This window comes from Macaca thibetana, chromosome 3 (assembly GCF_024542745.1).
Source record: "Macaca thibetana thibetana isolate TM-01 chromosome 3, ASM2454274v1, whole genome shotgun sequence".
NCBI classification, from domain to species: Eukaryota; Metazoa; Chordata; class Mammalia; order Primates; family Cercopithecidae; genus Macaca; species Macaca thibetana.
Window position 1 is genome coordinate 16,329,529 of NC_065580.1, and position 19,948 is coordinate 16,349,476.

The window sequence follows — 19,948 nt, forward strand, 5'->3', positions numbered from 1 at the left end:
TATAGGGTGGAGTAACTTCAAGCATAGGTTGAAAGTTACTATGGCCTAGGTGTGAGTCCAAGTTCAATATTTGTTAGCTGTACCTCCTTTAGAAAATTATCTAAATTCTCTAACAGTTTTTTACCTGTAATATGGGAGTGAATTGTTCTCCCTTATGAAGTTCTTAAGAAATTAATTGAAATAATGTACTTCGTATATGGCCCAGAGAAAATGGGATTAACAATATTGCTTGTTATTAGCAATCAACAAGGGAATTTTCTATAAATTTACATAAAACAGGTAGAATTAAGTTGGTCTCTGTCCACTGTGTACTTGCATATGCATCTGCAAATGGCACATCATACACTTGGTAGCTGCTATGCTGATTGTTGTACATGTGCACCCAATGCTCCCCGCAACCCACTCTCACCTCCCTGCCCTGTACTGCCCTGGGCTGTGCCCCTGAAGACTGATTTCAGCAAAGGGTGCTATCCAAGGTTTTGGCTGGGCTTTCCAATGGCAGACACCAGCTGGACAGTGAAGGGTAGTGAAGAGAGAGTTCAGTATATCTGGGCTTCCCCTTCCTAGCTTCTGGTCCTGAGTTCCTCCCTTTGGAAAACTTTTCTCATTACTTGCATGCACCTCCAGGAACACAGCATTTCCCTCCCACCGCTTTCTCCATAGGCCCAGGAGTTGTACTGGCTTCTCAGTGTGCTGGAAACCCCTGGTCCCTCGAACACTCCTTGTGTCCCTAAGTCTGTTTATCCCTCTGAACACAGTCCTTTGATTAAATTGTTTTCACTTCAGCCTTTTTGAATGTGTCATCTGTTCCACGCCAGAAAACTGACTGATTCAAATGACTCTCATACGTTGTAAATGCATGTATGAATAATTAGGAATATATTATCTTGCCAGACTTTAGATTTCTTAAAGACAAAATGTGTAATTTGAAAAATTACATCTCATTTTCTGTATTCCAAGGAAATTTTTAACATAATAGGTATTCCAGGAATATCTACTGAATAAATTAACAAGTGAACAACAACTAAATGACAACAGCAAAACTATATATATACATGTAATAAATTTTCATGGACAAGTTGACAGAAAATATAAAATTTGTTCTCCCACTTTCCATTTCTCTGCTGCATAGCTGGGTGTGCTGATGCTTGTCTATTGGCACTGAGTACCCTTAAATGTCCTCCAACAATCTCTCTCTCTCTCATTGCAAGAGCTACAAGACTTGAAAATACATGTCCCAGATTCTCCTGAGAGCAAGTTTCTGAAAACAGTTTTGCTTCCCCCAATAAGCTATACTTGTGGAAGAGTTGGAAGCAGAATAAAGACTTTTATCTGACAGCAACAGACAGGTGGATTTGCAACGACATCTGGATACTTTCTTGTGAATCCCCCTCTTGGTCACTGCAAGACCACTGTGACTCTCAGCTATTTCCAGTAGTCCCTGACCTGGGCAAAAGTAGCAACTTCAGCCTTTCTGATCACTAGTGGTGGACCTGAGGGCAAGCTTCAGCCTTCTGAGAACCTCCCACTTCTCAGCCTTCCAGTAGTTTATAACCACTAATTCCCTGTATTAACTCCTATTCTCCTTGGAATTCCTAGAGGATTCTGTTTCCTTGACTGAACCCTCTGATGTATTAGAAATGCCCCTTGTCCCTATACGTCTATATTAGGACATATTGTGGCCCCATTCTATATGGAACTAAGACAGAACAAATATTCTCTGGCCAGAAGTTATATGTCCTGGAGGTTGGCAGGCCATAAGCCATAGTAACCACATTCCATAATATGTGACTCTCTTCTACTGCTTGGCTAGTCTTGAGATGGAAGAATAGTGCTTTGCTGTAGCTCCTTGATCAAGGCCCAGGAAACACTATAGAATTTTAGAAGTTTTATTTTGGAGGCATGGAGTCATAGGTTTGGATCCTGGCTTTGATCCTTAGAAATACGAAATACTGGAGAAGTTCATGAGGCACAGCTCTGTATCTATAAAATAGTACACTGAAATCTTCTTCATTTTTAAAGTGGATATACTAATGTATATCTTTGCATTAAAACACATAAAGTCAGGCGGATCATTTGAGGAGTTTGAGACTAATCTGGACAACATGACAAGGCCTCATCTCTACAAAAAATAAAAATTAAAAAAAAATAGCCAGGCAAGGGGACACGTCACTACAAGGTGATGTTTCCCTGTAGTCATAGCTACTCAAGCAGCTGAGGCAGGAGGATTGCTTGAACCCAGGAGCTCAAGGTTGCAATGAGCCATGATCACACCACTGCACTCCAGTCTGGGTGACAGCGTGAGACCCTGTCTCAAAAAAGAAGAAAAAAACACAATGTGCACTGCTATGATTTGACTGTGTTCCTAAATAATTTATATATTGAAAACTTGGTTCCCAATGCAGCAGCATTGAGAGGTAGGACCTTTGGGAGGTGACTAGGTCTTAAGGACTCTGCCCTCGTGAAGGTTAATCCATTCATGGATTAATGGGTTATAGAGGGAATGGGTAGGTTATCATGAGAGTGAGTCTGTTATAAAAGCCAGTTTGGCCATCTTTCATGAGCCCCCTCATATGTGATGCCCTGTGCCACCTGAGGACTCTGCAGAGTCCTCACCAGCAAGAAGATCCTCACCAGATATGGGTCCTTGACCCTGGACTTCCCAGCCTCCAGAGCTATAAGAAGCAAATTTCATTTATTTATAAAATACCCAGTCTCAGGTATTCTGTATGGCAACAGAAAACACACTAAAACACATGCCCATATGTTGGCACAGAGTACGAGCTCCCACCACTTGCTAGGAATTAAAAAGTACTGGCTAAGATGTGAGAACTTCTAGTGGGTCCGGAGCCCACAAGTGCAGGAGCTCTCACTGAGCTCAGCAGGACGGGGGAAAATGTTAGAAAAGAACTAGAAGCATCTCTGGGGCTTGGCTAAAGCTGTGTGGCAGCCCCCACCTCCTTCTCCCTGTTACATCCCCAACTGAGACAGGAGGGTTTGGGTACAGAAAGCCAGTAATTCTGCAGGGCTGTGCCTAAGCTGCTGGCACAGAGGTACAGGGCTGAATCCCCCAGCTCCAAGGAGCTCATGTTCAGTTCAGAATGATAGTCACTGAACTGTTGAGCTGAGAATCGATCAGGGATGCTTCCTTTTTCTCTCTGCATCTTTTGATAAAACGAAATGAGGAACTGGGGGCCCTGACCTGGACCCTGCTGGTACCAGTAGACAGTGTCGTGTTCAGGGAGAGGATAGCATTGCAGAGTGGCTGTTTCCCTCTTTTCTTTGATCAGGTGCCTTGGGGACTGGATGACTCCAGCAGCCACTGAACCTGTGGAGGAAGGAGACAGAAGCTGAAGACTCAGCTCAGGAGAGTTTGATACTTCAGCAACAATTGAATGCTATGGATGCAGGGATGTCCCAGCTGTATTCAGGACTCACCTGCTCCCAGGAGACAAAGCATGACATAGCAGAGGAGCCTGGTGTTCCAGGCAGAGTCAGGCAGGTCAGGACCAAGCATCTCCCTTCTCAGGGTGCCGGTTTCCTGGGGTGAGAAAGCAGGGCTTTTGCTCCTCCTCACCGTTTTTGGAGGTTTTTACTGTGATGTCACTGTTCTGATGTCATCATCCTGTAGGCTCCCATAGGCACCCTGTACTCCAGGACTAACTCAGCTAACTCAGGCTTTCCCCCATCCTGTCCAGCTTCCTGCAGGGCAGGGGGCAGGGGAAGCTAGCTGTGCTGAGCAAGGGGTGGGAGGCGGGCTTCCGGGCAGACAGCCATCCCCACAGCTTCTGAGATTTTCATCTGAGGCAGATGCTCCTTTGTCTCTGCCCGGCTTGGGTTATCCAGGCTGCCCTGCTGAAACCCTCCCCACACTCCCTGTCAAACTTAGGCACCTAGAGAGGTCACATAAGGCTGCAGTTCATGGCTTCCTATCATGACAAATACACATGCATATCGGTTGATCTGATAAGGCTATGATTAACTCTTCCTGTGCCAGCACTACCTCCGGTTCATCTAGTAATATCCCTGATACAGAGACGAAATCAAGACTGTCTCCCTTAACCCTCTCTCTCCCAGACAGCGCTATCAGTGGCCCACTCAGTGGATCCACAGTGCCCTCCAGTGGCCAGTGTGTAGTCACTATGATAAAGCGCTAAGGACCCTGACTAGGGAGGCTGGGTGCTTCCAGCTCTTGCTGATTTCAGGTTTACCTGCCTCAAACTCAACTTTTGCACAGGGTAGTGAGGGAGAAGCAAATGTTTTTCTAAACAAGAACCAAAACTTTTACATTTAAATTTAAATTTTAAATTTCATCAAATAATGGTGTAGGAAAGGAGATATCAGCCAGTCATTAGATGCCAGCTGCCATAGGAATGGGGTGAGACCTGGACAAAGCATTCCCTTCAACCAAAGGTGATTCCTGGAGGCAGCTGACAGTGACCTGCTATCAGTGAAACAACCACCTAAGCTGGAGAAATAAGCACATTAGTCTCATGAAAAGAAACTGCTTACTTTTATATCTTTTATTTTTTTAATACTCTAGTCAATTTTTTGTTTTTAGTGAATTGTCTTCTTTATGATTGATGTGTAGGAATTCTTTATAATATGAATCCAGCCCTTTCTCAGATTACGTTTATTTTTTCTTAATATATTTTGAAGAACTTTTTGGGATTTGCATAAAGAACAATTTGCTTTTTTTATGGTTAGAACATTCTTTTGTCTTTAAGAAATCTTTGCCTACCCTATGATCATGAAGAGAGCTTGCTATGTTTTCTTCCAGAAGCTTTTGGGTTCTAGTTTTTTGATATCTGGGATTTTTTTGTGTCTCTTACTAATTTTTGTTTATGGGAAGGGTCAGCAGTTGTCCTGTAAAGGGTGAGATAATAAATTTTTTAGTTTTGTGCATCATGCGGTATTTGTGTCGACTACTCAACTCTGCCATTGTAGTGCAAGAGCAACCATTGACAATATATACACTGAATGACTGTGGCCATGATCCAACAGAACTTCATTTATGTTCACTGAAATTTGAATATCTTATATTTTTATATGTAACAATTTTTACTTTTTTAACGTTTTTACTTCTTTAATTTTTGCTTTTTTAAAATCTTTTAAAAATGTAAAATTATTGTTAGTTTCTGAGCTGTATGAAAACAGACAGAGGCCAAGTTTGGCCCCGAGGCCATAGTTTGCCCACATCTGGTTTATGGAGTGAGATAAGGCTAGAGATTCATTATTTTTCCATATTATGACATTTTTCTAGAACTATTTGCTAAAAAGACTATTTTATCCTCTTTTTGCTGTTTTTAGTATTTGATCTGGGAATTACAATATGCATCTTTGACTTATCACAGTTTGCTTGCAAAAATATTCTCCTGTTTAACCACGGGATGTCATAAATGTCCTTTTTTAGGGGAAGAAAATTTCTTATTACTTTGATAACAGTTTTCATCAAGAAAGGATGTTGAATTTTATCAAGTGTTTATCTATAGATAGCATATAGTTTTCATATTTTTAGTACAGATAAGGTAAATGACATAGTCTGTTTTTTGAAATGTCAGACCAACACTGCGTTACTGAGATAAACCCTACTTGACCGTGTTGTACTATCCCTCTTACATATTGTTGGATTCTCTAGGCTGTAATTGTAAAAGGATCATTGAATCTGTGTTCCTGAGAGATAATAGTAGCTTTCTTGGAATCTCTTAGTCTCATTTTGGTATCAGGGTAGTTCTGGCCTGAGAATGAATAGAAAATTATCCCCTGTCCTTCAGTTTTCCTCTCAGTCCTGCTTTGGCAGCATCCTACCAACTTTGATATATTTTTATATTTGTTCAGTTTAAAATAATTCTTTTGAACATTCTCAAACATTTTATGCATATATAGCAATTTCCTTAAAATAAATTCATTAAACAAAAAACACTCTGAGTCAAGGACTGTTAGCAATTTTAACTCTTTTGATGTTTGTTGCTAAATTATTAGACAAAAAGGATTTTACAATTTACTCTCCCCCCAAAAAAGAAAGGGCTGGGCCAGGCACAGTGGCTCACACCTGTAATCTCAGCACTTTGGGAGGTCGAGCCAGGTGGATCACCTGAGGTCAGGAGTTCGAGACCAGCCTGCCCAAAATGATGAAACCCCATCACTGCTAAAAATATAAAAACTAACCAGGCGTGGTGGTGGACGCCTGTAATCCTAGCTACTCAGGAGGCTAAGGCAGGAGAATTGCTCGAATCCAGGAGACGGAGGTTGCAGTGAGCCAACACTGCGCCACTGCACTCCAGCCTCAGTGACAGAGTGACACTCTGTCTCAAAAAAAAAAAAAAAAAGAAATCTCATTTATCCATTTATCTTCATTCTCACCAGTATTTGGTCAAAAAGAAAAAAAAAATGACCAAAAGATACTATTAAAATAATTGTAAATTATCTTTTATCTTTTGATTTATTCTTTGCCTTATGAGTTATTTAGACAACTATTATCTAATTTTGAAATATTTAGGACTTTTCCAGAAATCTTTCTCTTATTGATTTGCAATGAAGTTTTACTGTGACCAGCAAGCACACTTGGTTTGACTTGAATACTTTTAATGCATGGATGCTTGTTTTATGGCCCAGAGTGCATAGTGCTTGCTGGCACACAGCCAGTGCGCACTCCAAGGGAACATGTATTCTGCTGCTATTGGATGAAGTGTTCTGTAAACGTCAAGTCAAGTGGGTTGTTGGTGTAGTTCATATCTTCTGTATCCTTACTCGTCTTTGTTTTTGTCAACTCATTAAACCAGTTACTAAAAGAGGGGTATTGAAATCTCTGATTGTAATTGTGGATTTGTCTAATTCTCCTGGCAGTTCTGTTTTTGCCTTGGTATCTTGAAGATCCATTTTCAGGTACATAAGTATTTGATTGTTAAGACCTCTTGATAGACCAATATTTTTGTCATTAGGACATGACTTTCGTTATCTCAGATATTCTCTGCTTGAAATTTATTTTGTTTGATATTAACATAACTACTCTAGCTTTCCTTTAATTGGTGTTGGCATAGTACATCTTTTTCCATACTTTTGTTTTATTTTTTTACATTCTGAGTCTTCATAGTATTCTGATAAGCAACATATAGTTGTTTTTTGATATTATTTAATCATAATCAATAGTACAATCTGTGCTTTTAGACTATTTAGATTTGATGTGATTGTTGATGTGGTTACTTTTGTGTCTATCATCTTCTATTTGTTTTCTATCAATCCCATTGCTTCTATATTCCTTTTATCTTTTTATGTTGTTTTTATGGATTATTTGAGCATTTTTTTAACTCTGTATTGTGTTGGCTGTGTTTTGTCATCTTAGTGGTTGCTCTATGATTTTCAGTATGCATCTCTACTTTAACACAGTCTACCTTCAAGTGACTTCACTCAGATTATGGAAACCTTCCAATGATACATGTGTTCATTTATTCCTCACCTGTCTTTATGCTAGTCTTGTTATAGATTTACTTTTGCATATATTAGAATCCCTGCACTGTGTTGGAATTATTTCAGTGTAAATAGCCAATTATCCTTTAAAGAAATTTAAGTTTAAAAATTTGCTTTTGGGACTCTAATTACATATTAAGCTACTTAAAGTTGTCCCTCAGTTTACTGATGACCTCCTCTTATTCTCCATATTTCATTAAGAATTGTTTATGTTATTTCTTCAAGTTTATTAATATTTTATCCTGTAATGTCTAATCTGATGTTAACTTCATCCAGTATATTTTTCATAACAGACATTGTAATTTTTATCTCTAGAAGCTTTGTTTGGACCTCATTATGCCTTTCCCCATCTCTACAAAACTTTGAACTTACAGACCAGAGTTACAATAACTATTTGACTTTCTTTGTCTGCCAATTTGTCATTTCTGAGTTGGTTCCTATTAATTAATCCTTCTCTTCATTATGGATCCTTTTTCATGCTTCTTTGCAGGTCTGTAATTTTTGATTGATGCCAGATATTTTGTATTTTATATTTTTGGGTGGTAGATATTTTATATTTCTATTAATATTTTTACCTTTGTTCTGCGATGCACTTAAGTCAGTTGGAAACAAACAAAAACAAAAACAAAAATCCCAACAGTTGTTATCTTTTTCTTGAATAACTTGGCAAGCTGATTTTAAAATGTATATAAAAAAAAGTGTCAAGAGTGCTCAAGAACACTTGATAAAAAGGAACAAAGCTTGAGAAATTATTCTACCGGATATTAAGAATGAGGAGGAAGCTGTAGTAAGACAGTGTATTATCAGTGCAAGAACTGACAGAACAGACCAATGTAACAGAATAGAGATCCGATAAACAAGGCCACACATGTATAATGACTGACTGACGACAAAAGTGGTATTACAGGGTGATGGCAAAACTATTACCACTTAACAAATAGTATTGGGTAAATTGAATAATCATTTGGAAAAATAAAACTTGACCTCTTCCTCATATCACCTGCAAAGAATTAATTCCAGTTCGATTGTGAGTCTAAGTGTGAAAAGTGGAAAATACAAAGATTTTAGAAGGAAATATAAGAAAACATCATCATTTTGAAGTAAGCAAGGATTTCCTAAAGTGGACACCAAAATACAAAACACTAACTGAAACAGAAGAAACATGGAATGATTGTCACTTAAGAACTTCTGTTTATCAAGAGAAACTATTAGTACAGGGAAAAACTAATCTACAGAGAGAGAGAAAAAAAAAATTCCATCCAAAACTCTCGTATACCTCTCATGGGAATGTAAATTGGTACATCGTCTTTGGAAACCTCAAAGAATCCTATGTAGTTGATATAATTATATTCAGGTCTTCTTTGAATTGTGTCCCTTTAACACCTTCCCAGGAGGGATTTATCTTATGAAACCAATCTCAATTTGTATTTCTATTTTTTTTAAGTTAGACTGGAGAAGAAGGAAATTAAGCACAGAATGACTACAAGATTTTCAGAAGGAAAAAAGCAATGTATAAACATGAGTTAATATGCATTATTGTGTATAATAGTTATTTCTGAATAATTGATTTTGATGGAAATTCTTACTAAATATTCCAATTGTCTTCCAAGGGTGGTAGCTGTAAATGGCCTTAACAGTGTTTGCTTTTGGCTTCCCCACTCCTTGGCAGATTGTAGGTCTGAGTTGGTGACCACGTGGTAACAGTAGTTTAATATGAATGTGCTGAAACTTCATAGTTCTATAAGAGAATATTTAGTTAGTCACTATCCCTGAGACCAAGCTCTGTTATATCCTAATTATGGAAATTTGAATTATATATAAGGAATCCCAGAAATCCATAAGCCACAATTATTACTACCTAGTGTTCCCTGTTCCTGTATTTCAGAGGTTATTTTCTGACCTTCTAGTATCAGAAGAACACCTGAAGTTCCAAATGCATTCATTCTCCTTGCTGAGGAAAGAGCAGGGCAGCTCCTTTGTTCAGGGCTTCTGAGAGCTGGAAGGAGAAGTAAGTGCCTGAGTGTTTGTGAACAGCAAGGAGGCGACTGTGCCATGCTGTGGCTAAGCTGCTGGCACAGAGATACATGGCCTAGTCCCCTTGCTCTGTGTGCTGGATCATCAGGGTGGAGAAAGATCCCTCAGGCCTCTCTGCAGAGAACCGATCACTGAGCAGCCCTGATTTGTCTTGTTGAGCTTCATTCTTGAAGTAAGTCAGAAACTCTGGGCCCTGCCCCAGGGTCTGTCGGTACCATTAAAGGCAGTTGTGTTCGGAAACTGGAACACACTTGAAAGTTACATTCTGTCCCGTCTTTGTGATCCTGTGTCTGGGGTCTTGGGAGACTCCAGCATCTGTGTGATCTGTGGAGATAGAAGTTGGGAACAGGAGGAAAACAATTGTAGTCATCACGCACACATACACACACACACGCGCGCACACACACACACAGACACAATGAGATTGCTTGGTGTTCTAAGGACTCACCTGCCCACAGGACACACAGGGCCACCCAGCAGAGGAGCCTGGTGCCCATGACAGGGTCAGGGCAGGATGCGAGCTTTACCAGATCAGGGTCACTGTGAGCAGGAGCAGAGAAGGAGGCACGTCCCTGTCCCCACAGAGCAGTTCCCACAGTGACATCACTGAGCCTCAGGATCACCTGATACTGATTAATTAAGTCTAAGATAGCAGCAACTCTGATGCGCACCACTTTATTATGTACCAGCAAGAAAGAAAATAATTACTGTCACTCATCAGAAACAATAAACAGTGTAACACCGTGAAGCATAGAATTCATGAAAAGTGATAAGTCAGAAGTGGGTTTCCACACACACAGCTTCTGTTAGGTCCGTTTTGTTTTCCCCACTCAGCCCTCCAGGGGGCTGCTGCCCACATTCCACCCTCCACCTCTGGGAAGTCTTCTCACTTCTCTTATTCCTTTCACCTTGTCGGCTGGACGTGCCACCTGGCTGCTTCAACAGCACTTTACACAGAAGATCCCAGTACTGACTGTCAACCTTCCTTGGAGATCTCCTGTTTCTGGCTCTGTTCCTGCATTTTCCTGCCCATCCATGGTCTGGGTAGGAGTGGGAGGTGTTTGGGAAGTGAAGGAGAGAATTGCTGGTCTTTTTCCTGAAAGAGTTTGAATTCACAGCTCAGAGGGGTAAGGGAAGAAATGTTGCCTCCGGCAGGCACCAAGCTGAGTTGGGATCTTCAACTCATTCTAAAGGTTAAAAAAAGAACAATTAAACAATTCCCCATATGAATGTATTAATCTCAATACTGTTTCTTTTTTGTCTCCACTACTTATCACGACACCTCCTGTGTTTCTAAGTCACCTCTGAAATAAATAAATGTTCCACAGCCTTTAGAAAGAGTCAGAACTGTTTTACCCTTGACATTCTGATGGGAGTAGTACAATTAAAAAATAGGGAGTTGAATTAATCCTTGGGGTTCATAACAGTCTGTATTATGAGCAATTAATTTGTCATTTTCATTCCTAACTTAACTCTCAAAACTCCATGGGCACCGTCTTTCATGTGAGGGACAATAGTCACAATTCCTCTCACTGCAGGCAAGTTAGACCCAGATTTGAGAAGATCCTGCAAAGTGGAGGAAAAGTTTGAAGCAAAGCAGAGGAGATGGTTGAGCAAGGTCTTTGCTGCTGGCAAAAGGAGACCCACAGAATCCCACGCCCCTAGGGGACATGTGTCCAGCTTATGGAGTGAGATGTTTGGTTGACCAGCTTGGAAAATGCCATTGTACCTTCAATCTCAGAAGTGCTACATCACAATAGTATAAAATTCATGCTGGTGCATTTCCAGCTGACATTGCTTCCCATAGATGATGCCAAAAGTAGCATGTATTCACACCTGTTACTGCTCCATCCCCGTTACCTGCTTTCAAGAGATCTGTGTGAGCACAGGGTCATGAATGGAGATAGAACCTGGAGCTAGGACCTATGAGGCTGTATAGGGAATGTTTGGAACTGAGGCACAGCAGTTGCAGGGACAGGGATTTCCCAAAAAGGTTTCTCGAGCCACCTGCTTCCAGGAGACAAAGCACAATTGAGCAGAGGAACGTGGAATCCCCTCATGCTCTGAAAGGGAAATTGTTGTTTTTAACACAGACCCCGTACGTTTTCAAAATACATGGTTCCTCTGGCAAGGCTTGGCATACTTAGAGCTGAGATTCCCCCAGGTGCATCCAGTACACACTTAGTTTTGAGAAACCAAGGCATGTCCAGCACCCAGGAGAAGAGCCTGGATCCCATGGGAGACTGAGCAGGTAGAGGCCGTTCGGAGCTCTGGTGCTGCAAGAGGCCAGGATCTGTCATGAACCTGTGCCTGGCAAGTGTGTGTCTGTGATGGTGCTGTTGCTGCTCATGTCACAGTTTACAGGTCTCCCCGGCATGGTTCAAGGTCCCTTTTCTTCCCACCCAGTCAGTTTTCTCCTGCACTGACTCCTACACAGCAAGGGGTACAGAGCTGAGAGAAGCTGGATTCAGAGTAGATCCCTATTCTCACAGGTTTTCTGGTGGTTCTCTGAATTGTGCTGCCTGACCCGCCTCTAGGTGTGGATCTGGGATGGGGATGGGAATGGGGATGGGAAGACCCCCTAGGTGTCCATCATAGCACATCTTCCTCTGTAGCTAACAAAGAATCAGAGACCTTTGCCTACTGGATTTTAATCCTGTTCGAAGGTCTTCACAGGTCTGAAACCACCTGCACATCCTGTAATAGTGAGGGTTTATGTTTTCAGAGTTATATTTTCAGGGTTTGTAAGGTGGACTTCTTATTTCAGATATATGAGTGTATATATGAATATATTTTAACATCTCACATTCAATACCGATTCACAGTGTGGGTCATTACCTGTCATTTGTCTAGAAAGCTTTCTCATTCCTTGATCAAGCTGCATGGTGTAATCATGACTCTCCCAGTTGTCAAATCTTGACCTTCCTTCCATAGGGGCTGGGGGCTACCTGGGATTTGATCCCTGTATGTACTCGTATATCTAAAATACTCTTCACTCAACCCTACTGCTTCACTTAACAGTTCTCCCTCTCCCTACCCCTTCTACTCCTGATAATCCTGCTCATTCCATGACCAATAATACTTCAAGGGTACTCAAGTAATAGAGTAACTTTAACCCTAACCCCCATAAGAATGGACCCACACATCAAGCCAATATTGGAAGTAAAACTTCACTTTAAAAAGCTACTAAAGAAAATGACCAAATGGCCCAGATTTTGCAAACTACCAACACACTAAGTCCATCTTAGCTCTGTAGCACCAGCAAATTGTACCTGAAGGTGAGTCACTGCCACCATCTTCTGGGAGAAATTTGACTTGTGATTCCTCCAGGGTTTCATAAGCTTTCCCCTGGGATTTCTCTTTGTCTATTTCCTGAGCTCATCACCTTCTCCTAGACCCAGCCAACACCCTTTCACCCTTTCACCTCTCAACTTGCCAACAAGTTAGAGACTCTTAGAGTAGAAAAGGCCTTAGAAATAATCTTGTTTCCATTTCCAGGTGTGCTTTGGAAGGTGGACTTGTTGCTAACACAGCTACTTGTCTTTAATTTCCAAAGAAATCACTCCCTCAGGTGTGCATCTGTGCTGAGACCTAAAAAATCCATTAGGAGAAGGAAGAGGGTTGCATCACAGCTACACAGCTTAGAATTTGATATAATATATCCTTTGTCTTCGACAGCCTGCGGCCACTCTGCCGTCTTCCCAACTGTCCCTCCCCACTGCCTGCGTTTCCTTTTCTGTGATTCAAAGAAATAAGATTCGCCCAATTTTAGAATACAGGAACATTTACCAATTTCTGCCCCATGAGAGTCTGTCTTTCAACTCTGAGGTATTTATTAAACAAACTGTGACTCCATTGGCCGTGCCATTTTTCCCTTCGTCAGCAGCCTTCACAAAGCAAAGGAGATGTATAGGTGTTCACTTAACCTTGAAAATAAATTATCCCACCTTCCAACTACTTAAAAGAAAAACTGACTAAAATCAGATGGGATTCTAGTTAACATTGTTTTCCTCTACATTTAGTGTATGGGAAGTGACCACTTAGTTGCTTCTCCATCCCTCATTTTAACAACTCTTCACAGAGCTCCCTGGCTTAGTTTATCCACATTGATGTCCCTTCTACATCTTGTGAAGGGAATAATTTTTTTCAAAGCTCTGATCTTCTGGTTCCAGACCAATAACCACTTACCTGGCTAGTACCTCCCCACTGCCAACACCATGATACTTGTACCTGCAGTGCTGTAGGGTACACAGACCGCCCTACCCCTGGTGTCCAATTTGAAAAAAAACCCGGATGGTTCTGGACTTCCCCTCCCTCAAACTCCAGTGACCCCTCTATCAATCCCACACAGAAGCAAGCAGTCTGTCCTTCATTTGCCTCCAACATTTATTAGCTCGGAGACCATGGGCAAGGCCATTCATTACCGTTCCTGGACTTTAACCTCATTTGGCCTCATCTATAAAACAAGACTAACATTCCCTTCAATGCTTTATGAGGATTAACTGAGATATTGTGTAGTCTCTGGTAGGTTTGATAAATGTCTATCCTTTTATCCCTTCCTGTCTCCTCATGCAGGAGAAACCAATGGAGCTCTCAGACCTGCCAGGACTATGAGTGATGGAAAAGCTGGAATCATCAACTGAGTGGTGGAGTGAGGAGAACCAGGAAGCATAAATAGGCCATTCAGTCACTTTAGAAAAGATCTAGCAGAATTTAGGAGTCAGAAAATAGAGCACGAATGTACCTGTCTACCCTCATTATGCAATATGAAGCAGCTAATAGGAGCAAGTTAGGTCTATATCAACCAATCTGGAACAATAAAGACCAAGGTATATTAACAGAAGAGTATGCATGTGACAGGTAAAGTGTACAGGTGAACCCATTTTCTGTAGGTGTACTTGGATGGAAAGGTATGCATGAACACAGAAAAGAGGGGTGAAAAGAGGCAAACCAGAGTGTTAATATTGGTTACCAATGGAAGGTGGGATTGGATTTGAGAGCATTATTGAAATTTTCTTTATATGTTATTTAATTTGTTTATTTAAAAATCTTCACCACATACAAGCTTTAAGTTACACCTTTCATCTGGTGTCAGACTTTGTAGTTTCTAAATGGGCAAAGTATAGAGAGCTTCTGTTTATGGAACCCCCTATAGAGGCCCATTTTTTGTAATAAACCGAGGATAAAGTAAAAGCGCGCAAGCTCCTGGTGAACACAGCCAGTCTCTGACTGCTGAGGAGGGTGAGCATCGGGGTTGACACATTTGATGGTGAGGTCGGTTTGTGCTGATTATGAACTAATAAGGCTTCTACCCCTGAAAGTCTGATCACCACGGGGAAGTGGAGGATCTCACTCCTTGTTCTAGAACAGGCTTTGAATAGCCCCCTGATTGGAAAAGGAAGAGAAATGAGCACCCTCTAGTGCCTACATTTCCAAACTCAGTGAGAGCTCGTTTTACATTTTTCAAGCTTATGTTTCTGATCCAATTAGTAGTAGTATTATGATGTCGATTGTAATGATATTCCAGCATTTATTAACAGCACACAGCTTTCTCAAATGCAGCTTTAGCGAGTGGGTGGAAGAAAATACTGCCCTAGGAAAGATGTTCTAACTTTGGTCTGTATAAGGTTCAATTATTTAAAATAGCTAGTCTATTTTTGGTCTTTATTGCCTAAGAGGTAAAACTTCATTCGTCTTTAAAACTTGGATGCAAATCATTCCAGCAAAATTGGGGCTTCCTTCTATCTGTGGGCCATCCTTAGTGACTGTATATTTGATTATTTCCACCCAGGATGGCTCTCACAATTCCTCAGGGACTAACACATAGCCCTGCTCTGTAAATGGAGCCTCTGTCTCACAACCAGCCTTTCCTGACTGGCAAAGGAGGGGAACAAGCAAAGGTCTCTGCTCAGTGCCCTGCACCAAAATCAGGTGTGGGCTGGGGGAAGTTGGTGACCATGAGCTCTGTGTCTCTGGCATTGCCCACCAATTCATGGAAATGGACACCCATAATATCGCTCAGTGTATCAGGCACCATGGCCTCAAAGCCACCCAAAGGGATATTTGTGCCTTGGGAAAACTCTCCCTAAGAGAATGGGGAAGTCATTTGTTTTCTTCTTCATCACCTTTTAATTCCAGTGTTTGACATTATGTTTCTGATCACTCTCTCAGAGTGCTTAGGTGCCCTGTGTCTGTGAGACTCCCAAATCCAGGACACCTGTGAGGGAAGGCGATTGAATAAGGAGACAAGCCAGGAGGGCAATGGGCAGATAGGAAATTCAGTCGTGTAGAAAGGCTTGTGATCTTGTAAATTTGTTTGAGTTCTTTGTAGGTTCTGGATATTAGCCCTTTGTCAGATGAGTAGATTGCAAAAATTTTCTCCCATTCTGTAGGTTGCCTGTTCACTCTGATGGTAGTTTCTTTTGCTGTGCAGAAGCTCTTTAGTTTAATGAGATCCTATTTGTCAATTTTGGCTTTTGCTGCCGTTGCTTTTGGTGTTTTAGACATGAAGTCTTTGCCCATGCCTATGTCCTGAATGGTACTACCTAGGTTTTCCTCTAGGATTTTTATGGTATTAGGTCTAACATTTAAGTCTCTAATCCATCTTGAATTAATTTTCGTATAAGGAGTAAGGAAAGGATCCAGTTTCAGCTTTCTACTTATGGCTAGCCAATTTTCCCAGCACCATTTATTAAATAGGGAATCCTTTCCCCATTTCTTGTTTCTCTCAGGTTTGTCAAAGATCAAATGGCTGTAGATGTGTGGTATTATTTCTGAGGACTCTGTTCTGTTCCATTGGTCTATATCTCTGTTTTGGTACCAGTACCATGCTGTTTTGGTTACTGTAGCCTTGTAGTATAGTTTGAAGTCAGGTAGCGTGATGCCTCCAGCTTTGTTCTTTTGACTTAGGATTGTCTTGGAGATGCGGGCTCTTTTTTGGTTCCATATGAACTTTAAAGCAGTTTTTTCCAATTCTGTGAAGAAACTCATTGGTAGCTTGATGGGGATGGCATTGAATCTATAAATTACCTTGGGCAGTATGGCCATTTTCACGATATTGATTCTTCCTATCCATGAGCATGGTATGTTCTTCCATTTGTTTGTGTCCTCTTTTATTTCACTGAGCAGTGGTTTGTAGTTCTCCTCGAAGAGGTCCTTTACATCCCTTGTAAGTTAAACAACCCCATCAAAAAGTGGGCAAAGGATATGAACAGACATTTCTCAAAAGAAGACATTCATACAGCCAACAGACACATGAAAAAATGCTCATCATCACTGGCCATCAGAGAAATGCAAATCAAAACCACAATGAGATACCATCTCACACCAGTTAGAATGGCAATCATTAAAAAGTCAGGAAACAACAGGTGCTGGAGAGGATGTGGAGAAATAGGAACACTTTTACACTGTTGGTGGGATTGTAAACTAGTTCAACCATTATGGAAAACAGTATGGCAATTCCTCAAGGATCTAGAACTAGATGTACCATATGACCCAGCCATCCCATTACTGGGTATATACCCAAAGGATTATAAATTATGCTGCTATAAAGACACATGCACACGTATGTTTATTGCAGCACTATTCACAATAGCAAAGACTTGGAATCAACCCAAATGTCCATCAGTGACAGATTGGATTAAGAAAATGTGGCACATATACACCATGGAATACTATGCAGCCATAAAAAAGGATGAGTTTGAGTCCTTTGTAGGGACTTGGATGCAGCTGGAATCCATCATTCTTAGCAAACTATCACAAGAACAGAAAACCAAACACCGCATGTTCTCACTCATAGGTGGGAACTGAACAATGAGATCACTCGGACTCAGGAAGGGGAACATCACACACCGGGGCCTATCATGGGGAGGGGGCAGGGGGGAGGGATTGCATTGGGAGTTATACCTGATGTAAATGACGAGTTGATGGGTGCAGCACAGCAACATGGCACAAGTATACATATGTAACAAACCTGCACGTTATGCACATGTACCCTACAACTTAAAGTATAATAATAATAATAAATTAAAAAAAAAAAAAAAAAAAAAGGCTTGTGATCCAGCGACTCATCCATGACAGGGATTTCTCATCTGTTTCCAGGACTCATTTGATCTTAGGAGGTGAAGGGATAGAGGGTCCCATTTAATGCGTACGGACTTCTGGAACAGTCTATGTGGGAACTCAGAGGGCCTTTCAATATCTGTTCTTTATTCTTTCAAGATTGATCAGTGGCACCTGGAACCGCTGTTGATACTGACAATAAAATGGAGAACAAAACATCCACAATTTGTAAAATGATGCATTTTACAGTCTAGAATGCAAGAGAAGTGTCAAATAGTCACACAAAGTCAGAGAAAATGACTATGGTGCTAAATCTAAGAATATTAATGCATATTATAAGCTGTGAGCATTTACAATAAGGAGGTGCAGCCTAGGAAAACTGTTGAAGGAGTGTGTCCCTAGAGATGGTGGTAGCTAAACTGAGATTTGGAGAAAGAATAAAAAAGAAGAGACTTGTGATGACCCAGAGGTTACAACATGTAGTAGAAAGGTCTTTGGTGGGAGGAGCATGACGCATGAGGAATGGCCTGAACTGAGGCGTCTGTGATTGACATGGAGATGAGGGTGCAGAGGAAGGGAGAGGACAGCTGGGAGCAGATATCACATGGAGGAGGCTGAGGACTGATATGAGAGTGATGTGGGGAAGATGGAGTTGTGAAGAACATAGATTTGTGTTGTCAATGCTGTCTGCAAATAAACAATTTCAAATGAACTTTCCTTTCTGAGAGCAACTGAGTAAGAGGACTTCTGAGGTCAGAGCTGTAGGAGGGGCCGGAAGAGAGGCTGCTTCTGCTCACATCACGGTGACATGTGTTCCCCCGTCCAGCTGAGACTGGCCTAGGAGAGCTGCTCAGAAATCTGAGGGCCCCAGCCTGGGCAGTATTGGGGAAACTCCTATGGGACAATGTCTTCCACTGCCTGGATCATGGTCTCGTGAAGACAAGGCCACCTGTATCTTCCACTGAGCTCTATGTGCAGAGGAAAGTGGCTGTGGGGAGGAGGCTGGTACAAGAGGGCATAGAGGTCTGGGAGAGGCTGTTGGACACCAAGGCCACCTATTTGGCTTTGAGAGAAAGGCACAGACCCTCAGGGATTTCTCTGTAGTGTGTGCTGGGATTAATCAGCTGTGCACCAGCTTCAGCTCCTATTAATGCCTACACATGTAGTCATGGATGACAGTCTCACGCATCTCCGTGCCACTTCATGTCTTGCCTTTGTTCTCTGGTATCTTGGGATCTGGTTGTCCCAGCTTCTGTAAAGTCTATGAAAGAAGGAGGTTAAGTGTCCAAGGAGGGACTCCAATAATGTAGACCAGAGGTAAAGGCTTAGGCTAGGATGTGGTTAGGCAAGAAAGAGGCTTTAGGGGACTCACCTGCCCCCGGGGGGCAGAAGGCCACACCACTGAGGAGTCTGGTGGTCATGGCAGGGTCAGGGAAAAATGGGCCAATAGTGGGGAGTTTTTACAACTTGTGTGTTGGGGACATAATTCCGGGCTGTAAGTAGAGCCAACTGGTGATTCCACTGCCCCTGCCAGCCAGTGACTCTGTCCTCTGCCTGCTATTCCTCCCTCTACCTGCTGCAACCTTCACCCTAGAGTCAAGTCATAAACCTTCACCCATTTGGTCTCTGCTCCTGGCTGCCTTTCTTCTACAAGACAACACACTGACAAGGGTCGTGATCATTTGTCCTCCACCTACCATCAGCTCCTCCTACCATCAACTACCATCAGCTCCCAGTGTCCACTTTAGGGCTCTGTTTGACAGGCTATTTCTTCTTCACTGAACATGTGTGCTTCCCTCCCATTCCTAGGTCTCTGGCTTATTTCTTACATAAGATATATTTCAGGTACATTTATTCTTAGTGGGGAAAATCCAAAATTAAATTTTAGCAGAGTAAATTGAGAAAACTATGCTTAGACATTTATATGAGAAAGCGCTTTTTGTCTACACACGAAAAAAATTATTTTGTTGCATTAAATTATATTCTTGTGCATCAAAAAACACCATAAAAATTAAAATATAAGTTGTAGACTGGGGAAAGACATGGGAAATGCATATAAATGATTTTTTTAAAGTGTGAAATTTAACATTCCTCAAAGTTGCTAATGAAGAGGCCATAGTAATGACCCCTGAAGACATCTGAGACTCTACTGCAGCCCTGCTGGTCACTAGAGGACAGTGTGAGGGCTCTGACTTACTGACCAGGATGCAGAAGGTGATGATGGAGCAGGGGAGTAAGTGGAAAATGTATGGACTAGTTTGTTTCCTACTTCTGGTCCTTACAAGCCAGGAGACACGGGAAAATGACTCAATGTCCCTGAGCCTCCCATCTATAAAGGAAGAATAAGAATGTTTGATGTGCAAGACTGTTGAAAAGCTCTAAGCTA

General features: G+C 41.5%; 1 protein-coding gene and 2 gene segments (V, D, J or C); all 3 read right to left on the minus strand.

The window, feature by feature from the left end:
• LOC126951110 (probable non-functional T cell receptor beta variable 7-3) overlaps positions 1-19,948 on the minus strand; it is a 632,711-nt gene that overhangs the window by 408,745 nt on the left and 204,018 nt on the right.
• The window catches only part of LOC126951109 (M1-specific T cell receptor beta chain-like), a 418,381-nt gene that overhangs the window by 357,386 nt on the left and 41,047 nt on the right, over positions 1-19,948 (minus strand). The window lies entirely within an intron of this gene.
• LOC126951102 (T cell receptor beta variable 13-like) lies at positions 2,170-4,157 on the minus strand. The segment is given in 2 exon segments: positions 2,170-3,328; positions 3,439-4,157. Coding segments are annotated over 2 exon segments (474 nt in total).